The following is an 11,762-nucleotide window of genomic DNA, read 5'->3' as shown; positions in this document are numbered from 1 at the left end:
AGTTATTTAAATTCTTAGTTGTTATTACTTTATTTATGATTACTATTTATAATTATTATTATGTTGGATATAAATTGATATTTTGACTGTCCTGAGAAGAAACTGTGAGATTCAGTGTAATATTATGTATAATTGGTAATACATTAAAATTGAAATAAATTTGAAACGTTGCATTTAAATGAAAATATATTTTAAAGATACAGTATGTCCCCCTGAAATATTGTTTTTAATCTTTTTTTTGAAATGCTATTTTAAAGTCACATAGTTATTCACTTTGACAAAAAAAAACTTTAGTTGCGGTTACAGTACGAAGTACATTATTCACTTTCTGTTTACACATAGGCCTACAATCTTTGACCTAACTGATCTCAGCATCCTGTTATTTGAATGCCTTGATTGATAAAATTATTTACCTGAAAATTGGAATTTAAAATGGTGAAATTGGGTTTTTAGTTTAAATTAACCATTTTTCTTGTTTTTTTAAAAGTGAAATCATTTTGTTATTAATAACTTTTTTTAAACTGCAAAATGGCCTCAACATAACATTGTCTTTGTAAACAAGGCCAACAGCCATAAGTCGCGTGCTCTCAGAAAAAAATGAACTTTCAAAAAGTAATGTACTTTAAAACTTTTCTGTACATCAAAACAGTTCAAAAAGTACAGAAAAGCGATAAAACGCATAGTGATACCGGACCGACAGACAGACCGACCGACCGACCGACATAGTGAACTATTGAGTCGCGTCCACGCGACTAAAAACTCACAAGACCGGAAGTACAACTCTCTCCGGTATCATCAAACATTGCGCTTTAGAAAAGAAGCTGCAAATTGTCCGAAAAATTGAAGTAGAAGCATACATTCATTTTAGCAATAAGACTGCATTCCAACTGTACAAAGACGTGTACGAGTGGGTGACTACACCAACTATAAATACAACATATTTACTTTGCATGCTCCTTATGACAGTCAGGTTTTTATGGCGTAAACCATCATACGTCACGATTTTACGAGAGCTGTAGGCCTACGTATATGAATACACGTACACTGCCGTAGACATTAGCATACATTCCGATGAGGTCGATTACTAAACTCGATCATAGCGCTTACGATTTTGAAACACCTAGGGTCAACACCTACAGTAGTTTTTCGAAATCGGATTGTCTCCCAACATCGTAATAGTAAATCAGTTTTCAAAATCACCCATTTTTTTCTTTCAATCGTAAATGACGAAAATATAAGACAAAAGTAATTAGTTTCACTTAAAGGCCTCAGTTTTTCACTTAAGCACTTCTTAACTATAATAATTTACATAAGCAAAAAGATTGATACATTCACGACCGATCTTCCGATTTTGTATGGAAACGTGCAGGATTGCATCGGCGACAGTGCTCGATTTATTTTAAATCAGGCAACGTCAATCAGTTACTTGTATTAATAAAGAGGTTAAAGTGCAAGGGTTACCTCTCTAAATAAAGTTGAAATACAAAAAAATACACATTTTTTGTTTATATTTAAGTTATGAATTTTTATTCATCAGGAATTCTCATTATTGTTATTACAGAATGTATAAAATTATATCTATTTGTTTTACAAAATGATTCCGACATATCAGCATCGGGAATAGCCCAATTCATGAACGAAGAGTAGGTGGAGGAGTCTGGCATTTCAGTAACTTTACATTTATATAAATTAGGCATATGAGTGATCACTTTACACAATCCGCTAGCCTGGTGTCAGTTATATCTTTTAATGTATTTCATTTTTAGATATTAAATTATTGCATAATATTTGTCTTGCTGGAAAATAAATGTATAGGCCTAATGTATAATACAATCGAGCAAACAGATTCACTGTATAACAAGAGACTGTATTCAGAATTATAGATCGAATTAAAAGTTATGAAACCACATTCACTCGACTTAGAGCAGGAGAAAATTGAATGCGCTGGTCTGACGTTCTCTATGCATTTTAGAAGTATTCCTGGTAACCAATTCCATCAATATGTTAGGATGTTGTTTTAGTAATCCTGATGTCAGAGAACATACGTCCACAAGACTCAAAACACGGATCACAACACAAGCCACAACAAGCCCGGTACATGACCTTGCAGGAATTGATGTTGATGATGTACATCTTCAGGAATGGCGTCACACACCAGACGTGGTAGAATGAAAGAGCGGCGAACTCGCAGCCCCAACAGAACGATAGTGGCACGGCGCAGAGAACCGTTAAGATCCGGTAGCAGAGGTTTCTGGATCCTTCGAAGCATTTGAAAGCGCATTTCCAGACACCATCGATACTATGGGAACCATCTGGCTCTCCGAGAACTTCTTGAAACACAACCTGAAAAAAAAACTTTCGTTACCCAATGCTGTACAGTATATTAATTTTAGAAAATTCTAAACCATTTAGTTGATACAATGAACAATGGTCTTTGTTATGACAATGAAAACAAAATTATATAAAACATATAGCAGTTTTATTTAGTGATAAATACCCACAAATTTATTAATGAATTGATGATGCGCAAGTCATGGAAAGGAGGACAGTGCATTAGGTTTAACGTATTTCTTCTCTGTTTTGTTAAATATGCTCATGCTTTTTTATTGGGTGGGGTGAGGGTCTGCATGTGAAAAGAAATTAACTTTCGTATAGATCTTTACAAAACTTAATTTAACTTAACTTGTTTATCTTTCTAACTTTTGAATACATACATCCATACAATATGTTGTATCTGTATTGAAACCGTAATAAATATAGGGAACAAGACTAGAGTGTGCTATATCAAAATGAACAGACGAGTTTCCAAAATCTAAGCCTTAATAGGCATTCATGCCTATGCATAGAAAACTACCTTCACAGTACATCGACAGCCTACCATGCTATCATGAAATCTTACCTGAACATGTGAATTCAATTCACGTGGGTCACGGAAAGACATATCTATTGGTTCTGGTTCCGCCATTTCGTTGGTTAAAATTGCAGTTTAAATCAGAAAAGAACTCGGGGAAACGTCTGTAGACGATAACATTAACAATCTGCAAGTGTTTTGAAATCAACTGAAGTAAGTGTGATGGCAACCGTCATCTTGGCAACATGTTTGTGAAGTAACTCTGGCGGGTTTTGTTTTTGCTCGTATTCTTTGGAATTTAGAGCAAACAGTGAAACTGATCTAATGCAAATATGTGCTCTTTCAACACCAAACGTTTCAGTTGGTCTATTGTTTTGATTTTTCTTATGATTTCTATCTTGAAAATCACCACAAAAACAAATTACCAAACTTGATTCTTTTTAGGTCACGTAAATGTTCACTTATAACAAACATAATCAGGATCTTCAAAAAATGTAGTTCAATCTTTTCAATAAACTTTAATAATTAAAATCCAGCGCCTTAAGCGTCGTGGTACCATGTTTTCAAGTAGGCCTATACATGTTTCTTTTGTACAACAGAAACATAAAGAAAGTGACTCAACTGATTTATGTTTTTATGTAGGCCTACAATTTTCACTTTGCCAATGTTTCATCCACTAGCGTAATAATAACTACAATGTTATAACATTCACTAGAAAAATCAAATTAAATCAAAAGATTTAAGTTAAGGAACATCAAATGGTGGATTTCAATAGGGTATTGACAGCCACAAATAAGACTGATGTGAAAAAAAAGTTTTAAATACTACTGTTGTTACATCAGTACTTAAATTTGTTACGTTAGTTGTTAATTTTAAATGTTACTTTAGTGGTTTATTACTGCTTGTTTATTAGTGGTTGGTTTTACGTTAGGTGATACCGGTACAAGATCTTTTTTGAGTTCTCTGCTTTTCTGTCTCAGTCATCCACTCTGCTTATTTATATATTCTTTACTTGTTCTTTGCAGTTTTGGATGGTGCATGGTAGTAGCCTTTTGCTACAGTTTATTCGCCTCTTTTCGGTGTTTTAGAGCGTGGTGCATAAGAATTTAGTCATGTTAAGTAGGCCTAAGTATATAGGTCCAATAAATATAAATCTGCATAGGCAAGGTATAGAAAAAAAATCAAAATCAAACAATTTAAATCTGCCCGGTACGAAGGTGTTTCGGGTATAGCCCATCACTAGGTAATGAGAACTGTAACAAAGAATAACCATAATATAAGCAAGTCACAATTACATAATCAAACAAATCCGCAAATCAAAGCCGCCTCCAAAATAGCTATGGGGTAAAAGGCATAATAGTTCCTTATAAAGCAGGAAATGCCCTCCAGTGTGAGTAAGTATATATTTTTGTGGGTATTGTTTATGTAATCTCATCTGACTGTAGCACATCTAATGATTATGACCTCAAATGCGAATCAATGCGATGTTTGATTTCCTTGATCAATGTGTGTACACGTACCTCATTTACAATAATACTATAATCACACGTACACGTGATAAATCATAAACGAATGACTTTATAACGAAGCATATTATATTTACACATCAAACAACATACTGTGTAAATATTAATGTAATAAAGTAGACCACAGTAAAGCACAATATACATACATTCGTTTACAACTTAATATCAACTGTTATAACTAACCGAATATACTATCAATATTATTAACATCATTATACTGTAAAGTGGAAATGATTATGTTCTTAATACAATGGATTATAAATGTTAGAACTCCTTAATTAATAATTGACAGATTAAATTGTTTATCGGTCTAATAAAAATATAAAATAAGATACTTTATATTTGTACTATGTTATCTTTCACAATTTATATTAATTTCTCTTTAAGGCAAATACAGAATTTGGCGATATTCTGGTATAAAAACCAATGATAAATCCTCATATAGGAAAAATGCAAAAAAAAGCTAAAACAATTTAATTGTTGATGTTATAGCGCGAACAAAATTATAATGTAACAATTATTAAACATAACATTCAAATTAAAATTGAACACTGATACAAGTGCGTTTTTTAAAATCATGTAATACAAAATCAATGTAAAATAAAAAAATGAATATATTAATTATTGGATAATCAATATCAATATTTTGCCGCCTGTGCCTAGCCTTGTAGAAAAGCTTGCTTTTGAAGACGACTTACGCATTTCTGTACGAAATACGAATGTCCGAAAAACAACGTCCGATTGCTTCGTAACATGGAGCAATGAACGCCATATAGTAAGCTCGATACAAAACCCCACAAGACTGGATATTGATGATGCAGATCTTGATACAGGGGGTGATACACCAAACGTGATAGAAAGACAGACAAGCAAACTGACATCCCCAAAAGATCGATTGAGGAATGGCACAGGATATTGTCAAAAGGCGATAGCAGAGAAGCTTGGATCCTTCGAAGGAATTGAACGCACATTTCCACATACATGCATTACTATGGGATCCTCTAGGTTCTGCAATAACATCTTCAAAAGACACCTGTAAACATCATAAGTAATAATTACGTTAACCGTACTTATCCAATCCGATTAATTTAATAAGCTAATGTTTTAATTTTGATAATAGGCCTACCATTACAATTTAAAATTACGTATAGACCTACTGTAATTGTTCGCCAATTCATTTTCTCTACGGCCTATATATATACTTAAAGATGTATTGTCCCCCAAAAACATGAAAAATGAAGATTAATTAAATCAGATTTTTGAATATGTTATTTTGTAGTTTTAATAAAGTTAATCACTTCCATAGAAAAAAAATGTAAAAAAATTATGTTTTCACTTATAAAATGACAAAATGAATGGTTAAATTCAATCAAAAAAACATTGGCTGGCAGCCAATTTGACCATTTTTTGCTTTAAATTACAGTTTTTTCAGGTAAATAAATTTTTTTTCGATCCAATTTTTGGACAAAGTGGATAACTATTATGTTACATTAAAATGGCATTTTCAACAAAAATGTTGTAAAGAATTATATTTTCAGGGGGACAATACATCTTTAACAAAACAGACGGAGTGAAAACATGGCACAATAGACCTATTTTCATAATTAAATTATGCAGATAATGATATAGTCACACGTACCTTAACATGTTCATTTATATCAGCTGGATCTCGGCTCGACATCATTATACCCGACGGTTCTACGGTTGCCATTTTTATTTCTTCGGTCATCTGCTTTGCTGAGGATGCCAATGTCCTAGTTTTCTGGTAGTGTTTGTGGCGCTGAGGATGCCAATGTCCTAGTGTTCTTGTAGTTTTCTGGTAGTGTTCTGATAGTGTTTGTAGCGCTAAGGATGTCAATGTCCTAGTGTTCTGGTAGTGTTCTTGTAGTGATCTGGTAGTGTTTGTGGCGAATAAACCATATATATTTCATCCATAAATAAACATTGTAGGTAAACTTTTTCACAATAAATAAACTTTTATGATTTACAGAATGCAGTAAACATTCATTCACTGTCATTATTTTAGTATCTAATAAACTGTGGTGAGGCTACACTCAATCATAAACCCACTCTAATAAGACCTAATAAAAAGTAATTAAGGCATTGTGGTAGTGAAATAAATTTCAGACAAATATTCAAATAACCGGTGAATTAAATCATAAATGTCACTGTCTATTATAGGCTGGCTTGACAAATATTTTCTTACAAAAATTTCAAATAAACATTAATTATTAACGTACAGTAGGCTAACGAGCAAAATTAAAAACACGAAAATTAGCTCATTGGGGAAAAAAGTCTACTCAATTGTATCATATCAGTTGTATACTAACCGAGTTATTTTAATGTAATATATGTTAAGGGAAACAAATATTGGCATAGTAAACTGTTAATTCGCCCTTTTAACAAAGTAATTAAGACAATGATAAAATAGGTAAAGGTAAAGGTATTTATATTTGTCCTCAAGCTTAACTGGAAACTGAGGAAATTCGGATTAGGCCCTCCACGGACCCACGGCAGCCAGCAGTGCAGCGCCTACCAGATCAGCACACCACGATACGATCCCCTACTCTTTTCGAATAGTGTACCAAGTTCTTTAACGTGCACTGTTAAGTACACGGGACCAACGGCTTTACATCCCATCCGAAGGATGAGGCAATGCGAGTAAAGCATCTTGCCTAATGATGTAATTAGTATGGTACAGATAACCTCGAACCCATGCCTATCACATGCTAGTCCGATATTACCATTACACCATCACTCTCCAGTATATACAGCACCCGCCGCGATTTCTAGACTGTCTCTCATCCAGAACGCAACCAGGCCCAACGTATATTAACTTCGGTGATCTGACGAGAACCGGTGTTTCAACGCAGTATGGCCGTAATTTATACTGATATACTGATATTTATAAAAACTAAAAGCCAATAATAGGCAGTCATCGCGATTGGCTGAATCTCTTGGAAGATTAAACTGCTTAAATTACCTTATTAGGAATTACACAACGCGGATAGGCTAAATCCTAACTGCAAACTTAATCGTGATTGGTTGGCGGATCATACTTGACGCTGATTGTTGACTGCCCTCTGATATAACCATGGACAGATGTTGATATAACGTTTGCGATACACCAACGTCGTATGTAGGTATGTAATCGATCGCGTGTGCCTGTTTGTTTGTTAGCAGGATTACTCAAAAGGTTATTGCAAGATCTTTACCAAAATGAAAATACAGATAGATATGTGATCAAGGACCACTCCATTCAATTTTGGAGGAAATCCGGACCACGGGCCCAATTCTGGACCACTTTTTAGTATTATTTTCAGACCTGCAAATATGACAGAATTAATTTTTTTCAAAAGCCGGTGATAGTCTTAAAGTAACAAGTAAACTAAAAGTGCATTTTCTAGAGAACTACTAGTAATAATAATATGCATTAAATTAAAAATTAAATGATAAATATGCTGAAAACAATACGTTGATGACAACGAGGATTAGAAGGTACAAAGGGAAATCTAGGGTCATCCAGTTAAGGTCAATTTTAATTATCAATACACCTTTGCAATCTCACGCAACTCCTAATACTTGTATTTGTCTATATGACAATAATAATTATCATAATACAATAAATGTTGCTGTAATTAAACTGTAATCGTTATAAGAGAACAAAAGGGATACAAATTGTGGAAATATGTTCAGTCCTTCTATATAGCGTTAGTCTAAAACTCGAATAATTCTGAACTAGAAGAAGGAAAAATGGGTTTCATTAGTTTGGTTGTCTTGATTTGTTTTTCACTTGTAAGCCCGGTGTACACGGGCAGTTGGGATTCATACATTGATAATGTTATCGGTCACACTGCGGGTCAAGCAGACAAAGCCTGTATAATTGGCTTAGATGATGGCGAATCTTGGACAACAGCGGACCATTCGGACGCTCTTATACTAGAAGCTGGTGAGGGTGCGGACATAGCTGTGTCTTTTAGAACTAAGGAGTTCTCAACGTTTCAGGCAAGTGGTATACAAGCTGAGGGGGTTCAATACCAATTTTTGAGGAGCGAAGAGAAAGACGACGGCACAGTACTTGTTTTGGGTAAAAAGAAGGATCATGGAGCAATTACGATGCAGTCTTCAAAAACTGCCATAGTCATCGCCCATACAAAAGAGGGAGGTAGCCAAGGAAACACAAATAAAGGTGTGGCAATTATTGCTGAATATCTATCATCATTTAACATGTAGGGCTAAGTCACGTGCTGCAACCTGTTTTACCCGAAAGGAGATCAACGCATACCAACTAATACTACAGATCTCACTTTTTCATTTTGTGATTCATAATTTTAGAACTTACTGCACTAAAGAAGATTAACACTGCAAATTATTTTTAGAACACAAAATATTGATAAACTATTGTTTCGGTAATTAATTGAAGCAGTTAATCGTGTCAAATTGTTGGTTTTATCTTTTACATAGCCAAATCTGCAACAACTTTATTTGAACAATAAATGGACGGTCAACAGAGGGAAATCTCATCATCCAGTTTTTACTGACTTTTGACAACAATTGCAACACATTTAAAAATAACTATGACATGCATGCATGACGCTTAATGTTTCTTGTATAGCTAAATAAATTGTTTTAGATAAATGACACTGTACAGTTTATGATCTCGAAATAAAGATTCACAAAACGCAGACATATTGTACCAAGCAGCTTTTCTTATCAGCAGTGGTGATACTTTTCGCATCACAACAGATTTTCCAAACACCGACTTGAATACAAAACATAAAAGACAATACAATTTATAAGCTGATTTTCTCGGAAAATATCATTTAATTTACGTAAGAAGAAAATACTAAATCAAATTGTTCCATGTAGACTACTTTAAATACAGTAGAACTGTATTATGTAAAAAAAAAACAAATTCACATAAATTGTCGATGAATAATGAAAAAAGTGCAAAATTTAATTTCGTAAAATACTGGTCGTCACACACATGTCATTGCAGGCTTGTAAAGCACATGATACAATCGAAAGGTAAATAAATTACAACATTACTCATCATAATATTAATGACAGAATATTGAACCCTGAGCTGAAAGCGTGTACTGTATTCGAATACGAAACTGACTTCGTTAGTAATATTTAAAAACTTTGTACAATATTGTAACGTAAATAAGTAACTACAGATATGATATTCCTAAATTAACACCGTTACATATAATTTTCATTTCATTAATATTATTATTTAATTCATTTCTTTTCATATTAGTTTGACTACCCTACACGAGCGGATAAAGGGAAGAGTATTTAGAGGACCGTTTAGGTTATGTATTTAGAATTTAAATACTATAGGTATACTATATATGGGTCTCGTTACGGCTATAAGCGCCCATTGGCTAGTCTCCAGCGTTTGAGGGCCACTCGGGGTTCCTAAACCAAGGGCCTCAGTGTTACACCACTGATGGGTCTGTTGCCATCAGCAGAGGTCAAAATCAATCAGAAAACTAATGTCTTTAGAAAATAAAAAAGTTGTAAATGTGTTCATTTCAATGTTTAGTACAGGTATGTCCTCGAAGACTGATTGTTGATGTTACCAGCTATGAAGTGGTATACGTAACACGACTGAAATCTTGGCTTTTGGATTGGTATTAAACGAAACACTTTCGGTAACACGACTGGAATCGTGGTTGTTGGATTGGTATTAAACGACTAGACTAACCATGTGGTAGTCCTAATACGTAACATGACTGAAATCTTGATTGTTGGATTGGTATTAACGACTATCCATTGGTATACATAACACGATTGATGGCTGTTGGATTGGTATTAAACGAAGCACTGGTATTAGGTAACACGACTGAAATCTTGGTTGTTGGATTGGTATTAAACGACTAGATTAAGCATGTGGTAGGCCATAATACGTAACACGACTGAAATATTGGTTTGGATTGGTACTAAACGAAGCACTGGTATTAGTGAACACGACTGAAATATTGGTTGTTGGATTGGTATTAAACGAAGCACGGGTATTAGGTAACATGACTGAAATCTTCATTGTTGGATTGGTATTAAACGACTGAAATCTTGGTTGGAGGACTATGCATTGTTATACGTAACACGGATGTCCGACAAACATCGGCCGATTGATTCGAAGCATGGATCACAACAAGCCGAACAACAAGCTCGATACATAAACTTGCAGGAATTGATATTGATGATGTAGGCCTTGAGGCACGGGGTGATACACCAGACGTGGTAGAATGAAAGAGCGGCGAACTCACAACCCCAACAGAACGATAGTGGCACGGCGCAGAGTACCGTCAAGATCCGGTAGCAGAGGTTTCTGGATCCTTCGAAGCATTTGAAAGCGCATTTCCAGACACCATCGATACTATGGGAACCATCTGGCTCTCCGAGAACTTCGTCAAAAGCTACCTTTAACAAAATAATACAAATTAAGTGAGTGTCAAATAATCAATTTGCAAGTCATTATAATCAAACTATCGAAAAAAACCTTCACCTAACACATTAATAGTTTACTCATTCATGAATAAGTGAACATGTATAATATAGTTTGTAAATTCAAACATGAATCTGCAATGGATCATGATTTTCATGCGACTTATCTCCATATTCGATTTTTGAAAATAAACCTACTTTGCATAAAAGCTATTAACAACCAACAAAAGTATTCGATACATTTTATTGGTCTTATACAGCAAATGTTTCACATATTAGTACCCTAAAGGCCAACTCCGACAGTTGAATCTCGACGAGACGAGTCGTCTTGAGATAGCGTCGGGCGTAGTTTTTAAATCGTCGGGAGAACTTTAAACATTTAACTTTCTCCCGTCGGGCCTGGTCGTACGATGCTGTCTGATTGGCCATAACTGACATACCGATCCACTCCCCAGAAAAGCAGGAAAACAATCAACATTAATCCTAATTTTTTTAAATATCTAGGTATATATGTATTTTTTTTCTGTTAAATGTGTATAAATGAATTTAATTACGTACCTTAACATGTGAATTTAAATCTGAAGGATCTCTATTATCCATATCAATTGCATCCGGAATTTCGGTTGGCATTTTGTCTGTAAGTCTTCGTTCTTAACCTGTAACGTATATGCTTCGTTTGGAAGACAAGCTCAGAATGCCAGTGTGTTTCAAGTGTTTCTCTAATATTCCTATAGGGATGGTGTTGAATTCGTGTTGCTTAGCAAGTAAGGCGAGTCCTTAGTGACGACGACGAAACAAAAATTGTTTGCAGGCAAATATTTTGCAGGGTAAACAGACTGCCATTGTGACAGTACTCTAAGAACAAGTTTTACAGAATGTATAGAAACCAGTTTCCTTTTGGAAGAACAAACTAAGTAAACACTGCTGACCTG

At 34.4% G+C, this 11,762-nt stretch overlaps 2 protein-coding genes and 1 pseudogene across 2 annotated transcripts; 1 reads left to right on the top strand and 2 right to left on the bottom strand.

Moving 5' to 3' along the window:
- Positions 1–1,582: 1,582 nt before the first annotated feature.
- Positions 1,583–3,160, bottom strand: LOC144856028 (caveolin-1-like). Its single transcript, XM_078714002.1, has 2 exons — positions 2,900–3,160; positions 1,583–2,343 (listed from the first exon to the last, which is right to left on the bottom strand). Exons 1-2 carry the CDS (start codon positions 2,963–2,965, stop codon positions 2,005–2,007), a joined length of 405 nt encoding a protein of 134 aa, XP_078570128.1. The 5' UTR covers positions 2,966–3,160; the 3' UTR covers positions 1,583–2,004.
- Positions 3,161–8,130: 4,970 nt separating this feature from the next.
- On the top strand, positions 8,131–8,610 carry LOC144855249 (profilin pseudogene; annotated as a pseudogene).
- A 1,839-nt stretch (positions 8,611–10,449) lies between these two features.
- LOC144855905 (caveolin-1-like) lies at positions 10,450–11,461 on the bottom strand. The gene is made up of 2 exons (XM_078713857.1): positions 11,389–11,461; positions 10,450–10,806 (listed from the first exon to the last, which is right to left on the bottom strand). The coding sequence occupies exons 1-2, from the start codon at positions 11,458–11,460 to the stop codon at positions 10,468–10,470; spliced, it is 411 nt and encodes a 136-aa protein (XP_078569983.1). The 5' UTR covers position 11,461; the 3' UTR covers positions 10,450–10,467.
- Positions 11,462–11,762: the final 301 nt, after the last annotated feature.

Source organism: Antedon bifida, chromosome 11 (genome assembly GCF_963402885.1).
Source record: "Antedon bifida chromosome 11, ecAntBifi1.1, whole genome shotgun sequence".
Taxonomy (NCBI): domain Eukaryota; kingdom Metazoa; phylum Echinodermata; class Crinoidea; order Comatulida; family Antedonidae; genus Antedon; species Antedon bifida.
The sequence above is the reverse complement of the archived record's forward strand: the minus strand, read 5'-3'. Positions and strand labels throughout refer to the sequence as shown.